Source organism: Hydractinia symbiolongicarpus, chromosome 8 (assembly GCF_029227915.1).
Source record: "Hydractinia symbiolongicarpus strain clone_291-10 chromosome 8, HSymV2.1, whole genome shotgun sequence".
In the NCBI taxonomy this organism is placed as follows: Eukaryota; Metazoa; Cnidaria; class Hydrozoa; order Anthoathecata; family Hydractiniidae; genus Hydractinia; species Hydractinia symbiolongicarpus.
Genome location: NC_079882.1, coordinates 3,524,411 through 3,541,528, shown reverse-complemented (window position 1 = coordinate 3,541,528; position 17,118 = coordinate 3,524,411). Strand labels below are relative to the sequence as shown.

Genomic DNA, 17,118 nt, shown 5'->3' with positions numbered 1-17,118 from the left:
TTCTTAATAAGAAAAGAATATAGTTAAAAATTAATTCCTGTACCCTTACATCTTGAGTTTCTAAATTCTATGAATTTCATTACCGTCATTCATTTAATTTAGTGCGACCGAAAAAATAATATTTTTCGGAGGGTCGTACTAATAATTAGAGGAAATAAATTATCTTGTTTCGATTTCAACTTAGTCGCACTAAAATAAAGTTTTCGTTGTACTTATTTACTGTTACAGCTGCTTGCGCCATTTTGATTCTATTTTATCTTTATCATACAACTAAAAAGAAAGAAGAAAATAATAAATGCCCATAAATTATTTGGTTTGCACTATAATTAGAGGAAAATCAAACTAGAGAAAAAACAAAAATTAGTCAGTGTCGCACTAAAAATTAGAGGAAATAAATTTAGGCAATTTCTAAAAAAAGGCCATTCGCACTAATCAGAGGGAATGATAGTAATAGCCAATTCGGCCTCTATGGCCTGACTTTTTTAGGTATAAACACAAGAATACGTGCGTTTGTTTAAAACCTGCAAACTTTTGTAAACATTAGCATGTCAGTTTTCGCCATTTTAACTTTGAATGTAGGAAAAAATTATCGTAATTTTAATATTTAATAATCTAATTTGTATAAAAACATCTTTCAGGGTGGCAGAATTAGCTAGCATCCGGGTAAATTAAAACGCTTCTTAAATACAAAAGAAAAAATGATTATATATACACACTAAAATGTAGTCTCAAAGATTTTCGTATTTTGGAAGTAGTAGTATATCTTTACTTATTTTTGCATGTCATTAAATTATGTGGTGTCTAATATCACCTTGTACAAACAAAAAAATCAAAAAAAATTGTGTTGGGTTGTACAATAAACTAAGCAAGTTTTCCAATTCGTTGCAACATTTACACTTGTGAAAGGTCAGAAGAACACAAGTGAAAATTTATTGTTCTTCTGGGATTAAACTTGGCTTTTTCATTGCTTAAACCTTCCGAAGTACTGGTCCTTCTTCAAAGCTGTGAACTTTTCAGATAGTAACTCAACACATTATTGAAATGATTGCAATAAAATTTTAAATCACTCTGAGAAAACGACAATGTGAGTTAGTGAAATTTTATCGGTCATCTCACATATCTCACAAAAAAAAACAAGAGAGAGAGAGAAAGAGATGCGCATACTTTACATGGCTATCCATAAAAGATTTTTGGGGATATAACCTGTCTATTATTTCCAGGAGGGCCATGGCTTAGATGGGGTGTCCTAGTGTATTTAATGTTCGTTTTGAGCTAAAGGAATTCTAATTCTCAAAAGGGTTCAATTTCCCTTCGCAGTGATTCAATATGGGTCAAATTTTGATGCATTTCGAAATAGTTGTTTAATGACGTTGGCTAATTTAGATTTTTTTAATTTTTAAACAAATGTCTTCTCGTCAATTCTCTTCGAGCGCGACTGTCAAAGAGAATGCTGGTTTCGAAATGATCTTGGTGTTTAAACAAAACTAAAGAGCCTATACATTCTAGCACTTTTTGTAGGCTTTGCTAACGAGAACGGGTATGTTCAAAGTCCAACTTGCCCCAAGGTGATAGAGAAATATCCTAATTCTGAAATTTCATGATTATTCAAAGTGGATATTCGTCCAGACTTTAATAATGTGCGGACAAATATTTTTTTAGCTATTCGTCCGCACTTTTTTAAATCTACGGACGAATACTGTTTTAGTTATTCGTCAACACTTTTTCAACCTTTAACTCACTGCACGTCAGAAAAAACAACAATTTTAATTTGTCTGCACTTTTTGGAGTAGATCTAAAAGATGACAAGACATTTACATTTTTTTGCTTTTTTTTCTCAAGTATTTTACAATAGCTGCAAAACCAATGCTTCGTTTTAGGAGGCTCCTTTACTAAGACACACGACCAATGATACAATTTTCAACATTTATCATATTGGATGGAGTTCTCTTCATTCGTAGAAAAACATTCGAAGCACCCAATAAGTCGCCGATTTTCGAAACGTCCGAATAATGTTTTCCACTGATCTCCAGGCTCGTGCAGTGAAATACTTTTTAATAATGTTGAAATTAAAATCGTCTGCTTATGCTGGATGATATTGCGACGGATCCTTTTTGATTACACTGTCATCAAGTGGTGTTTCCTGATTAAGAGCAGGTATAAAATGTTGCTCCAGGACAGTATAGCTAAAATAAAATACATTACAAATAGTAATAACAAGGAAAACCAATGTTAATGTACACTAGTGGATGGATATCTACCTTTCTCTTTTTCATGAGGCAACATCTTTATAAATGAAGTGAGACCTTGAGTTTTACGAAATTTTAGTAAACCAATAGTTGATGTTTCTGCCCCGAAAGGTTTACCTCTCTTTCTTAAAACAATGGGTAGTTTGATGTCTGCTACAACAACCGCTGGCAATAAAAAAGAGACTGCATAATATATTATTATACTACAAAAACTGTAGCTAAAAAAAAGTTAAAAAATAATTTACTTTTAGTTTTGTTGTCGTTTTCATTACTTTTAATATCTGACAGTGTGATTTTGATTTCCAAAGTTAAAATTTGTCATCAAGTAATACTAAATAACTACTTTTCAATGTATCTTCTATTAAAAATATACCTTTAGATTCTACTTTAGCCACTGGTTTAGCCGAGTTGATTAAGCATTAAAGGGATTCCTGCATACAAAATGATACTATGCCAATAAACTGTAAGCAAGAATAGAAAATCAAATATTCATACCTTACTCAACGGTTTCACTTTATTCGTCAGAAATGTGAAAAATAATTTCAAAAAAAATGGCCGCCGCTATGATCTGGAAGGACAGTGTGCTTCGTCCACTAAGTAAATTCGGTCCAGTCCTCAAAGTACTTGTGATGTCATAAGAAAGTACCTAACTTTGCCGTTTAATACAAAACAAGAGAGAAAATATAAGAATCTCAACTTGCCTAATAAATAAAAGCCTTTCTAAAAGAATTATCAACTTCCTTGCAACAAGAACTTCCTCTTTTTTTTCGTAGTAATGTTTTTCTCGGAAAATCGAGGCAATTTGATTATTGCATCAGCCATAGCATTAGCGCTCTACCACGGATGTCCAATATAAACAATTATTTCCAGCTTATATTTAGCATTTTTATTAACACAACGGTAGAGTTCCTTAAATAGCTAATCCAAGTTAGCCTCGAAATGATAAATCTTCTTATCTTCCGTGGCGGGACCCTTGAGCGAGACGAAGAAAACCATCAAAGCGTTTTAGTGCTCGCAAGTTCTACTAGTCCAGGAGCTCATAACAGAACTTTAGGTCCCATTTTCTACAAAAGGTTTGACCCTCTAAATAGGTTGGTAGTATCACGGACAATAAAAATCACATGGTCAGCTGACCCAATTTGGGGGCGTTTGGGTCCCAGGCCCCTAAAATTACCCTAATTCGAGACTCCTATTTGGTCCCATAATTCTCAAAGCTTAAAAGTTAGTAACGTGTGTCATTATATGAGAGAATCTGAAAAATGATAAAGCTTACCGAAAAATTGGGTCTTAAGACTGGGTCAGACCCCCCTCAAAGACCATATTTAGGACCTTAATTTGTCCCCATAAGCTACAAACTCCAAATTTTGCACAAACATTCTCTAACATAGTGTAATGTCAGTGGTCATAAAGCTGACCAAAAATTTGGGTCTCTTGGCCTAGTCAGACCGCGTCTCGCCCCATATCTCTATTTTTAATGCGGAGGAGAAGCAATAGAAAAACATTTGTCTTATTTCCAATGTGTTCAGGGCCTTAACTTATTTTTAGAATTTTTTTAAATAGAATAGAACGTTTTCGTCCAAATACAACAGGAAACCGACATAACAAACCAGACAGTGAAAGAAAAAAGTTAAGAGAAGCAGTTATTTTGAAGCAAGTGAAGTAAAAACGTGAACAAATTACCGGGATATTTGCATATTAGACTATCAAATATAGAAAATTAGAAACTTTAGATAAAATGTGATAGATAGAAGATATGACAGGTAAAGATATATGTAATTATATCAAGTTTTTAGTTACTGCATGTTGTAGTCAGTTTCGGATGATAAGTCAAAAAAAGTTTTAATAGTCTGTTGTTGAACTGAATTTTTTAAACATATATTTTGTCAATTTTTACTTCATTGATTGAATTTCTCATTTCGTAGAATTTTCGAACAAAGAAATATTCAATAAGATCAATGAAAGCGATGGTAAGAGGAAAACATAATTAATTAGAATACATTAATTTAAGATAACCAATAACAAGTTATTATTGTGATATTTTGCAGATGTTGTAGCTACTGTAGATGACAATTTAAATGCAAATGGAAATACTGACAGTGATGGTAAGTTGAAGATGCTTTAATGTAAATGAGACCTTCTTTGATTTACATACTTGTTAGATTATGTTGAAGCCTTGTAAATATTAATTCCTTTGTACATTTTTACGTTCTAATTATATTAACTGATTTTTTACGCTATTTACAGAAGAATTACAATATATCTTCATATTAACGTTTTGTTGTTTTGTATATTATATTTAAGTGACATGGCGTATTGTATTTATACAATATATTTAATGTTTTTGAAATCACTGCTTAATCGGAACACCTAAATTTCCGTAAAACCTTCTTTTCACCACAATTAAAACCGTTTTTGTCAATTTTGTAACTTTTAGAACGATGCTGTGTGCTGCATGTTGGTGATGGATACAAAGTTGGCAAAATAAATCTCTTCAATACGGAAACCCTGGGAAAGTGCAAATCTATCTTAGTTACACGTAAAAATGGAAATCTAAAGTACAAGGATACGCAACTTCCTGGCTTTGTGAATAAAATTCAAGGATTTCATTTAAATTGTTACAAAAGATTTATAGCATTGTCTGAAACACAGAGAAAAAATCTCCCCAACGATAAGAAAGTATCTAAAGCTGTCCCTTTAACCCGTTCAAAAATTTCCATAACAGTGCAATCATCTTCAACAGGAGTGTTTTCAAAGATATGTATTTTCTGCATGCGAAAGGAAAAGAAGCACAAAAATTTAAAGCAAAAATTAAATGCAGCATCTACAGAGAATTTTCAAGAAAATATAAAAAAGTATGCACGTTGGTTGGAAGATAAGCCTATGTTAGTGCGAATCGGAAATGAAGATTTTGTAAGCAAAGAAATATACTACCATGGAATGTGCAGGGTCAGTTATCAAAGCAAGGCCGAAAAAACACCATTGGCAATACAAGAGAGGAATGAAAAAGGGATGGAAAGACAAAAACTTGAAACATCCTGGCATACTGCGAGAGGGATTCACTGCAAGGCTTTTGAAGGTGTTTGTGCTTATATTGATGATCACATCCTAAAAGAAAAAGATGTTATCTTACTCAGCGAGATAAAAAATCAATATCACATGTTACTAGCAGAAATCGGGAATGAAGCATTCGAAGATATTGAATCGTCTTCAGCAAAACTTGAGCAAAAATTATTAAAGCATTACAAAGAAAGTATACAAATCATGAAGGGGAAAACAAGACGTGGAAACTTGATATTCTGCAGCACCATTTCCGAAGAAGAAGCTTTCAGGAAAGAGTACTCGATGAAGACAAAATTGAAAGCGAAGATTAGAGATGTAGCGTTTGCATTAAGTTTTGCCATAATGGAAATTGAAAAATGCCCTATACCCGATGAAGTGACATTTGCAGATATAAAAAAAGGTGAAGTTGAGGCACCAAATGAATTAATTGAATTTTTCAGTTACCTTATTGGTGGTCCTGACCAACGCATAGTAAAGTCAAATCAGAAGCAGAGGCGCATAAAAAGTATTGCTGACGATGTCATATTTGCTGCAACATCAGGAAAAAAAAAACCTGCAAAACATTTGCAGCTTGGACTGGCAGTGAAAAGCATTACAGGAAGCAAAAAAGTGATCGAAATGTTAAATAGACTTGGACACTCTGTTAGCTATAGCATTATCGAAGAACTAGAAACAGAATTAACAACACAAAAACAATTTCAAAGGGGATTATTTTCGCTGCGAAGAACCCAAAAGTCATTCTCAAGATTACCAATCGACTTGACATTAGAGCAAACGATAAATGCAGATGCTGCATGTCAGCGAAAAGGTATATCAGCTTTAACAAATTCTATTTCTGCTCGTCAACGATGGGCACAAAGTCATTCTATTCGAACAAGTATTGTGTCATACGTGTTTGAAAATTTGGGGATGACAAAACAGGAAGACGTGTCTCAAGATTTAAAGGCCAGCAGAATGCGACAAAATTCTAAAGATTTACATCAAGTTATAAACATGGTCAAGGAAACCATGAATCCATTTAACGATGCTATTGAAAAACAATATCTTTTTAATATAGCATCAGGAAAAGCAGCCTCACCAGACACAACAAAGTTTTTGCTCAACATCGTTAGTGTTGGAAGCAAAGCACGTGATAAATTTATTGACGAATGTTCTAAAGATCCAGCAAGATTCGAAAAACCTATACGAAGACAAACATTACACACATTTGCAACTGGGGGAACGAAGTATAATATTAAAGCTGCTGACAACAAAGTGGTTGCTGTAACGATGATGAGAGATTTGTTTGGTAGCATCTTGTACCATTCGCTACAAAGGAAAATTGATATGGCAGAGGTACTGAAGTATCCTCTAACACCTGTCCCTTTATCTCTTGGACATGTTGATGGCAAAATGCAAAAGACCCCTAAAGTCAAATTATTGAACGAGTTAGAAGCAAAAGTAAAAACTGACGATCCAAATCGCGTCGATGTTAACATAATTGATGGAATGTTTTTCCTACATCTTTTTGTTGACCTTCCAGCAACATTTGGAGCTCTGGCAACATTCATTTTGAAACGCGTTTGTGCTAGCAAGGGAAACATCATACATTTTGTTCTAGACAAAATGGTACACTCGAGTATCAAGGATTGTGAAAGGGATTTGCGATGTACTGAGAGACATGGAGCTTATCAGATAACTGGACCTGAGCAAAAAAGACCTTCAAACTGGTTGAATGCATTGAGAAATGATCACTTCAAAGCAGCATTGGTGGAGTTCTTAGCCTTCTTTTGGGAAAACAACATGCATTCAACAGTACTTGGAAACAAAACAGTCATAATGAATCGCAATGATACCTGCTACATGTTTAGAGTTGAAGGAGAGATCGTGGTCAAAACCGAGATCGTTAAATTGTTTTCAACTCATGAAGAAGCTGATTCCAGAATTTTGTACCACCTATCTTCGATTCAAACACCAGCAAACGTTGTGATAAGAACCATAGATACTGACGTGCTGATAATTGCTCTTGGCTGCCTTAGTAAGTTACCTAACAGCTTGAATATTTGGATGGAAACCGGTGTTTACACTAAAAATACATTAAGGTACATAAGTATTAATCAAATATACCAGAAATTGGGCAAAAATATTTGCATGGCCTTGCCAGCATACCATGCTTTCACTGGATGTGACTATACAGCATCGTTTAGTAGGAAAGGAAAAATTCGACCTTTCAAACTACTAGAAAAAAATGAAAGTGTGCAAGATGTATTTAAACAGCTAGGAACAAATCTTGATGTCACAGATGACGCTTTTGCAACGTTGGAAAAATTTGTATGCAGCATGTATGGAAAAAGGAATCTATCATCTGTAGATGAAGCTAGGTTGGTAATGTTTTTGGAAAAGTATAAACCAAAAGGAGAAAATGAAGCAATTTCCTGTGTTAAAAAGTTTGATGGAAGTTCTCTACCACCTTGTTTACGAGTGTTGCGTCAAAAGATTTATCGAACAAAGTATGTTGCACAGTTATGGATGTCATCAATAACGTCCGAGCCTCCAAATCACCTTCCTGAAGACATGGGTTGGCTGCTGAAAGATGGCAGCTATATCATTAAGTGGTACGAAGGCGAAATGTCTCCAAAAGCAGTAGATGTCACCAGCAATGAAAATTATTATGGATTCTCCAGAGAAGTAGAAGGTAAAATTTTGGATATTAAGTTTTACAATCTAGTCACTTAGTTTTTTAATTATTACTCGGAAGCAATTCTTTATTTCCGCTACTGCCGCCGCTATTTTAAATATTAAAAGTATTTCATTCTCCTTAAGATTTTGAAGGGTTTGATGAACTGTCAAGTGATGACGATTCAGACAGTGATGACGAAACTAGTGACGAAGACGTGTAATGATAATTTAAGGTTAGATTTTTTTTGTGGGATATGACAAAAAATTTACAGAATAGGATTCAATGTCATATATTCTAGAACTGAGTAACCTTTTTAATATTTTTTAATGTTGTATTGTAGTTTAAACTAGATCTTATGACTGAATGACATTTCTCATCTTTAGATGCTGATGCAGAACAATATCAATCATGCTGCTATAACCTATTGTACATATTTATATTTTATTAAATGCTATCAGAGCATTTCTTTTTTAATTTGATATCGCTAACTATTGTCTGACCTGATCAAGAGACCGTAATTTTTGGTTTGCTTTTTGCCAAATCACAATAGTCTTACAAAATTTTAAGTTTGTACCTTATGAGGTCTAATTTGAGTCCCTGTTCAGATCTTTGTCTGACCTGCTGATAGGACCGCATTTTTTGGTAAGCTCGACCATTTATGTATTACATAGTTAGTATAGAACACAAATATTGAGTTTGGGCTTTGTAGTCATTGGTTTTTTTTACCCTCTAAAAGTTGTTAAAATAGGGATTTGGGGCGAGACTTGGTCTGACTAGGCCAAGAGACCCAAATTTTTGGTCAGCTTTATGACCACTGACATTACACTATGTTAGAGAATGTTTGTGCAAAATTTGGAGTTTGTAGCTTATGGGGACAAATTAAGGTCCTAAATATGGTCTTTGAGGGGGGTCTGACCCAGTCTTAAGACCCAATTTTTCGGTAAGCTTTATCATTTTTCAGATTCTCTCATATAATGACACACGTTACTAACTTTTAAGCTTTGAGAATTATGGGACCAAATAGGAGTCTCGAATTAGGGTAATTTTAGGGGCCTGGGACCCAAACGCCCCCAAATTGGGTCAGCTGACCATGTGATTTTTATTGTCCGTGATACTACCAACCTATTTAGAGGGTCAAACCTTTTGTAGAAAATGGGACCTAAAGTTCTGTTATGAGCTCCTGGACTATACGAAAATAAAACATATGATTATCTGAAAGAAATGCTTCGTGAGATCCGTGAAAATGCTGCTCTTGGTATAAAAAACGTAAGCGCAACAAAAAGAAAGTCGATGGCTCCTATTGAAAGGGAAGCAAGGGAGAAAATGATTGCGGATAGTGTGAAATACAAACGATTTAAATATTAAAATAAAAGTGTAAATATTTTTTTTTTTTACTGTTCAGTTACCACCATCTCTCACCCATTCCATTGCATTTACAATCTCACTAGCCTTATCGTCGTGTCCTCTAAAAAAAGTGTAGTTGCCGTCTTCTTCTTCGAATTCGGCCCTTTTACGGCTAACAGCGCAAGATGGTATAACCCGTCTAACATGGCGACCTAACTTATCATGTATCCACCAGGTAAACTGTCTATATGCTGCATATCTATACGATCTAAAAGTAAAAATAAATGAACCTATCTTTAATCCATAACGAAATACAGTTTCATATGTGCAAAAAGTTACCCTACTTGTTTGGAACGTTATTCCTGCGCGGCAAATAAGCTCCTTCTCTATCTGCCAAGTTCACCAGCGATGTCCACAAAACCTCGACGTTAAGGCACACTGGACTAAAACCTGGATGATCAATTATACAGCCTAATAATAAGAATATTTTTATTGTTACTATTTCTAATATGTGAAATTGTTAGATGTTTTATCCGCCGAAAAAGAAATTGACTCACCAATATTCTCCTTTTCAATCATCCGTTTTGTTTCTTCGACCTCTACACAACAAATGCATTCAATAGGAAAATACTTTTTTTGGCAATGTCCACATTTGCACCACGTTTCACTATCCACGTCGCATCTTCCCTGTTTTCCCATCTCTCTTTCTACATCACTCTCATTTGCCTCGCTACTGCAGTCAGTCCATTCATCTTCCCCACCCTCTGATATAACGACTGGCTCAAAAAGGTATGGTAAAATATCCTCTGCCGTTTTTACAGTTGAAGATTCCGCCATTATTGACATGTGAAATGAGCTCGTTTACCACAAGAACTTATTTACGCATTTTTCTGGTACAAGAATTATCGGCCAGCTTGGTTCATACTTTCTTATGACATCATAACAAAAATATAGACTGGCGCGAGTTTGAACATCGAGACGGAAAGGAAAGCAGAAGTGGAGAAGGAGGAACAGGGAAGCTGTAGAAGAATTTGAAGGGTATGACTGTTTTCCATATCTTTCGAAGCAAAAGAATGCGACTTTCGTTATTATTGGCATGATAGGAATGTATCACTAGAATATCATTTTTAATGCAGGAATCCCTTTAATGATGTACCTTCTTCTTTCATCTACTAAATAATTTCTCCAAATCTACGTCAGAGCCATTCGTTAAGTATGTTTCCGCAAGAGCTTGGTCACAAAAGAAGCAATCCTGTGTAATCTTTAACAGCACTTCTGGTAATAAAACATTGAATGCATAATCGCTTGAGCATGTTTTCACAGCATCATCGGCCATAACAAAGTGGTCATGATTTCAAACTGTTGATCATTATAACCACCAAAATGAAAACAATAGCTTAAGTCGCTTTTTCTTATATTGCTTTTTTCTCGTGGGAGATTGAAGAAAACCTTGTTCCTCCAGTTCTCAGATTGTCCACTAACTATTTGCGCCAAATGTCGGCTTAAGTTGTTAGTTTTGTAGATGTGAGTCTTCTGTTCTTCAGTTAACTGAGTAACTTTGTTGTTCATTTCAATAAGAACTTGGTCTCTATCGTCACGTGTAGGGTTTTCTTAAAGACAAAAAAGTAAATTTAATTTTTTAGAGTTACGTTGAAAAAACTAATATATTGTCAAACAAGTGTTGTATACCTGCGATTATGTCATTGTGTGAAGCATCCATGTCAGCCTTGTAGACAACGAATGTCAGCATCTATTGATGTAGAAGACACAGGCGGATGGTAAACTGGTTAGACTTTGGCGTAGCTGTAAATATATAACAATGATAGTAATAAACGATTACCGTAAAAATCATTAATGTTTTCAAAATAGGTTTCATTTAAAGCAAGCAATACCTTCCTGGTTAAGAGTCGTTGTTGAAGAAGAATGGTCTGAAGTACGATCGGAGGTTGCAGTTGTTGTTTCACTTGATCCTATATCAAATATTTGGATATGCAATAAGATAAATATACTATTATATTAAATATATACTGTAATTTGAGGTAGCTATAGCCAGGTGACAGTAATAAAAGGGTCAAACAATTACCTGCGTATTCTTCTAAGTTTATTCCAAAATTTTCCTGTTTTTTAATAACATCGTTAATGGATATTAATCTTTCCATGTAGTAGTCAAAATGTCTTGTTCCTACAAGAGACATTGATGAAGCTATATCCAAGCTTACTTCTTGTGCTTTTTTCAATTTCATTCCCTGCATCATTTTTACTTTTTTGGTTTCAAGAGTGGAACATTGAGTTTGTCCTTTGGTTGGTTTGCTTTTCGACAGCATGATTAGACTATTTTTTTTTGAAAACAGACAAAAGCCACCTCTTACTGACTAGTGCTTCGTGATACAGCGACTGATTATGCTTCTTTTTAATTGCTAATATATGGCTACAAGGTAGACCCATATTTGTGCGAAAAAAGCAAACACAGGTATAAGTTGATTGAATTGGTGTGTATGTTCAGACTTTTGGAACTAAAAACGAACACAACTCTTTAACGACGTTTCGGCCGTACGACGGCCATTTTCAAGTATAGCTATTTACAATTGACAAATTCAACACTATATACAAAATATCGTACGATATATCATCGTACGATCAAATATTCCGTAGGGGCAAGTCAATTATCTGAAAATAGAAATAATGGCATTGATGCAATATTTCTATTAAGAATTGGCTTATCCCTACGGATTAACAAGCTTTCCTTCAATTCCAAATCAAAATTATTAGATGCGGAGGAGATAATAGAAAAATTATCTAAAGATGGTCTATTTTTACAGAAAACAACATGCTCCAAAACCGCACTAGGGTTAATAGATTTGACGGATTTTCCAGTCAAGGCAGAAACGGCCATGTGTTCGCAGGCTCTAACTTTCAAATGTCGCATAGTTTTCCCATAATAGATGGCATTGCAGCCATCACACTGATATTTATATACGACTTTTGAACGCAGAGCCTTTGAAACACGGTCCTTAAACCGGAAAAATTGCCAATTCTACAACCCGATTTGAAAATAACCCTAAGCGGAAGATGCTTATCAAATGTTTTAACTAAGTGAGTTCGCAGTTTCAACGATATATTACCCAAATATGGCAAAATAATAAGAACTTCTAACTTAGGCACGGTACTGAAAACTTTCTTATCTTGAAACATTCTGTCGAGAAAAGACTTAATGCATTGATCAATCAAACTTGACGGGTAGCCATTTCTTAACAGAATGTTTCTAAGATCTTGCATTTCTAAGTGAAACCTAGAAAAATCAGAAACAATCTTAAATATCCGAAAAATCAATGTCATTATCAAACCCGTTTTATATTCTTCCGGCAAAAAGCTGTTGTAATTCGTGTAAACACCACTAAATGTAGGCTTCCTATAGATAGATGTAACAAACTTCGATTCATTGCGAGAAACAGATACGTCAAGAAACGGAAGAGTTTTATCGGCCTCGCACTCAGACGTGAAAGATATGTTGATGTGTTGCCTATTAAGATAGTCCTTAAATAAAGGCAAATGGCTAGGAGATGAGAACAACACAAAAACATCATCAACATATCTTCTATAATACACTGGCTTAAAGGATGATGGACAATTATCCAACCAAGTCTTTTCGTGGTGCGAAAGAAAAGCATTAGCAAGGCTGGGGCCAAGAGGTGATCCCATAGCTACCCCATCGACTTGCTTGAATAGTTGACCGTCAAACGTGAAATAAGAATTTTCTGTGGCCAGAGAGAGGAGTTTACGAAAATCACTTTTGCAAAAATTACTGACTGGGTCAGTCTCTGAAAATAAAGAATCAGTACAAATATCTATAGTTTCTTGCAAAGGAATATTTGTAAATAAAGAATCAACATCTAGGCTAGCCATAAACAAACTACTGTCCTGTTTACTAATTTCTTCAGCAAAGGAAAAAGAGCTGAAAACAGTATACTCATTAACTGTTAAGGGTGCCAAAAGTGGTACAAGAAACTTAGCCAAATTGTAGGTGGGTGTATCGATAGCCGATAAAATGGGCCTAAAAGGTGGACTTCCGTTAACAATAGATTTGTGAATTTTACATAAACCATATAATATTCCTAGCTTTGACCCAGTTGGTTTAAGTTTTTCATGTAATCTTCTTTCCAAGGAACCGTTGTCAAGCAAAGTTTTCAGAACTGCTGTAACTTTTTTCTCTTGATTGATGATAAAATTCAGTTCCTTCTCTTTATCACATTTAACTTTTGCAAACTTCGCTGTGTCATTCAAAATATCACTAATCAAAATATCACTAATCTTGATTTTTTCACCTATTTCTTTTTTTTTATTTTATGTCATCAACACGCCTACTAATGGTGGATGAGATACCAATTCAATCATCGTGGTGCAATAGACTCGAGTCGAAATGGAAATATCATGAACCTCTCCAATGCAACTAAAGACAACCACATCACAACTGTTATGTGAGCACGCAGCACAACATAACCAGACAAATTGCTTCTGCCTCAAGGTTTCCCTGACATTTCTTTTGGCTCATGTTATGTCAGGGTTTTAGTCCAGAGGTAGAAACAACAAGTCTGTAGGGAGCCTCTAATTTAATTGGTGGGTGTGTTGGGCCTCCTTCGTCAGCCGTTTAGGCAAGTAATGTTATGATAAAAGTCATTGTAGAATAAGAACACAAGTAATTAGCATGTGCTTGACGCTCAGGACATGTCGATGCGCCTGACGCTCAGGGCATCTCTAGTGTAGTCATCATGTGAATAAGAAACATGCGCCTGACGCTCAGGGCATGATGAAGCCCCTGATGCTCAGGGCATCTCTCATACACCTGACGCTCAGGGTATGAATAAAAACACCAGTAATTAGCATGTGCCTGACGCTCAGGACATGTTGATGCACCTGACGCTCAGGGCATCTCTAGTGTAGTCATCATGTGAATAAGAAACATGCGCCTGACGCTCAGGGCATGATGAAGTCCCTGACGCTCAGGGCATCTCTCATACACCTGACGCTCAGGGTATGAATAAAAACACCAGTAATTAGCATGTACCTGACGCTCAGGACATGTCGATGCACCTGACCCTCAGGGCATCTCTAGTGTAGTCATTATGTGAATAAGAAACATGCGCCTGACGCTCAGGGCATGATGAAGCCCCTGACGCTCAGGGCATCTCTCATACACCTGACGCTCAGGGTATGGAAGAGAACACCATAATTAGCATGTGCCTGACGCTCAGGACATGTCGATGCATCTGACGCTCAGTGCATCTCATCTGTCTCATGCACCTGACGCTCAGACATGAAAACGCCTATAACGCATAACCTGACGCTCAGGTTATGCATTATATATTTGTGCATATGACGGAGCACGAAGGAGGCACCTTCATTCCTACCCATTCCCCAAAAATTTCATAAATAGTCTACGCATACTGAATGTGTTGTATCTACTCATTCCAACAGAAATACATTGTTTCTATCAATTTGTGTTATTATTCTGGAACCCAAAGCAATTAAACAACCAATTCACTTTCATCGTTTCCGTCTTCCACCAAGAACAAGTATAACGGCATTTGCAAGTTGTTTAGTCTGTGTGTTGCATCTACCATTAAAAAATCGGGATAAGATGAAAATGCATTTAAAAGACAGTTGAAAAAGTTTAAGAACTGCGAAATGTATTTTTGTATGGACCATAAAAGTTTTATAACTCACGTTTCATATCACCATCTTAATAAAATATTCCAAGCAAGTTGTTTTGTTGGTTGGTGAGTATGTCAACCACAACACCAGATGAAATGTTTGAAATAATCAAGAGAACTTTAGGTTGTGTCATGATAAAAAATTAGCAGGCGCTTAATATGATATTCGTATATATAGTAGCTGTACCTGATTGCTGCTCCAATTTATTTACAAGGCTTTCTAGGTTGTTCCGTGGTGATTGTTTCTCTGCCGCTGCCTTATAATTGGATAGATCTCGCAAAGTACATTTCTTCCCAGTTTCTTTCTCAATTTTCTGTTGAAGTAGCTTTTTGTTACATTTTAACTTCAACAAATTTCCAACTTCACTTTTTTTCCTCACTTAGCTTTATGTGTATGTCGCAGGTATTTGTAGCTTTCCTAAAGATTAGATTAAGTTTATTCTATCAGTATTTGTTGAACAGAATACTGGGAACTAGCTTGCTAAACTGTCGTACTTACTTCGTTAATTTCATGACAATGTTCTTCACTCATTTCTTTTACGTATAAATGTTTACCATCCTTCTTAATAAACATGCCGCATCCTTGACGAAATGTGCTAAATGAGATATTCATATTTTACATTTTAATTCAATTTTTTTAGTTTGTTTTGTGATCTTCCAGCTTTTTTTTAGTTGCTTTTTTCCATTCCATCACTTTGAGCATCGTGCTGTTAGTAAAAAACCATTGTAAAAAAAAATCAAGAGTTAATTAAAAAAAGTTGAAATTAACAACTTTACCTCTGATTCGGGTGAACTCCCGTTGAAAGAGATTTAAATTTTTTACAACCTTTAATGCAACTGTACACAATTTTTTGATATTTCAAATTATAGCTTGAAGTCATTCTTTTTCTTACTTCTTTCTTTTCGTTGCTCTTTTCCTTAAAAACATTCGAGTCTCTGGTATACAAAGCAACATTTTTTTCTTTTTGGTATTGCTCAATTGAATCGTTTAATTCTTTCAAAGAAAAGAATTTTGTACCTAATGTTAACATGATGGAGGATTGAACACAAGAAGTGACACCAAGAATTATAAGTACGAATGTAAGTCTTATGCAAAAGCAAGGTCTACCATATTGCGTAGAACCTTCTAGAACAAACTAAAAATGCTTAGTCATCACAACATCTAAAATGCCGTGACCGAATATATCAACACCCCCTCTAGAGGTCAAGTTTCTGTCCAAAAAGATATCGTTCGAATTTCTGTAAATAGTGTCTCTTCGGAGGTTTAGTATAGATGTCAGCGATGTTTTCATCTGACGGCACGTGATCCAAATAAATGCGGGAATCACGGTAACAATCGCGAATAAAATGAAAGCGTATATCGATATGCTTCGATTTCGAATGCTTAACAGGATTCTTAACCAAAGACAATGCACCTTGGTTGTCATTCATAAGCATCGGTGTTAACATGGTAAACGGTAATAACTCGCTAACCAATCGACTAAGATAAATAATTTCTTGGCACGCTGCGGACAGTGCCATGTACTCTGCCTCACAAGTTGATAACGCGACAGATGTCTGCTTCTTGGATTTCCAGCTGATAGGCGGTCCAAGCTCGTTTAGGCTAATGTGGTATCCAGTTACACTGCGGCGGTCATTCGTTGATGATGCCCAATCAGCATCACAAAAGGCGTAGATTCTCGGTTGTGCAGACGATGCGGTGAATGTTAATTCATACGCTGTTGTTTTCTTGACGTACTGGAATACATGTTTCAACATTGCCCAGTTAGCAGGTTCAGGACAAGACAATTTTTCTGATAATTTCGTTACAACAAAGGCAAGGTCTGGTCGTGTGCATGACATTGCGTATATCAGACTTCCAACCATTTGACGGTATTTTCGCTGGTTATCGATTTGAAGGTTGGCTTCCATGTAGGCATTACCGTTTTGCTCACACGGGGTTGATCGTGGTTTGCAGTTATGCATATCAAAAGCTTTCAAGATGTTTTCAAGATAATGTGCTTGAGACATTGTAATACTTCCATTTTGTTGACTAAATTTGATTCCAAGGAAAGTTGATAGAGTTCCAAGGTCCTTCATATGAAACTTCGATGACAATTGA

At 35.5% G+C, this 17,118-nt stretch overlaps 2 protein-coding genes and 1 long non-coding RNA gene across 8 annotated transcripts in view; 1 reads left to right on the top strand and 2 right to left on the bottom strand.

Moving 5' to 3' along the window:
• Positions 1-17,118, bottom strand: part of LOC130654196 (UDP-N-acetylglucosamine transferase subunit ALG13 homolog) — a 54,643-nt gene that overhangs the window by 6,771 nt on the left and 30,754 nt on the right. For 2 of the 6 annotated variants that reach the window (XM_057456739.1, XM_057456738.1), the window contains exons 2-7: positions 11,393-11,491; positions 11,202-11,279; positions 10,999-11,112; positions 9,867-10,919; positions 9,654-9,780; positions 7,755-9,577 (exon numbers count right to left, since the gene is read on the bottom strand). The exons of 1 other annotated variant lie outside the window; for it this stretch is intronic. In XM_057456739.1, the coding sequence (XP_057312722.1) occupies positions 9,364-9,577; positions 9,654-9,780; positions 9,867-10,155 (630 nt within the window). In that variant the 5' untranslated portion in view covers positions 10,156-10,919; positions 10,999-11,112; positions 11,202-11,279; positions 11,393-11,491 and the 3' untranslated portion in view covers positions 7,755-9,363. Of the gene's footprint in view, positions 1-7,754; positions 9,578-9,653; positions 9,781-9,866; positions 10,920-10,998; positions 11,113-11,201; positions 11,280-11,392; positions 15,436-15,516; positions 15,936-17,118 lie in introns of those variants that run through there. 3 more of the 6 variants (XR_008984363.1, XR_008984364.1, XR_008984362.1) reach the window with 2 other exon arrangements.
• On the bottom strand, positions 1,811-2,613 carry LOC130654198 (uncharacterized). The gene is made up of 2 exons (XR_008984366.1): positions 2,259-2,613; positions 1,811-2,183 (listed from the first exon to the last, which is right to left on the bottom strand). It is a non-coding gene; the product is annotated as an uncharacterized LOC130654198 (long non-coding RNA).
• LOC130654338 (uncharacterized) lies at positions 3,285-8,430 on the top strand. The gene is made up of 4 exons (XM_057456898.1): positions 3,285-4,348; positions 4,681-7,980; positions 8,109-8,197; positions 8,349-8,430. Exons 2-3 carry the CDS (start codon positions 5,016-5,018, stop codon positions 8,183-8,185), a joined length of 3,042 nt encoding a protein of 1,013 aa, XP_057312881.1. The 5' UTR covers positions 3,285-4,348; positions 4,681-5,015; the 3' UTR covers positions 8,186-8,197; positions 8,349-8,430.

What these genes read in the sequence shown, in the direction of transcription:
- LOC130654338 (XM_057456898.1), top strand. Translation starts at nt 5,016, where the DNA reads ATGCGAAAGGAAAAGAAGCACAAAAATTTAAAGCAAAAATTAAATGCA. An exon ending in ATTCTCCAGAGAAGTAGAAG is followed by an intron (nt 7,981 to 8,108) that starts GTAAAATTTTGG and finishes ATTCTCCTTAAG; the next exon opens with ATTTTGAAGGGTTTGATGAA.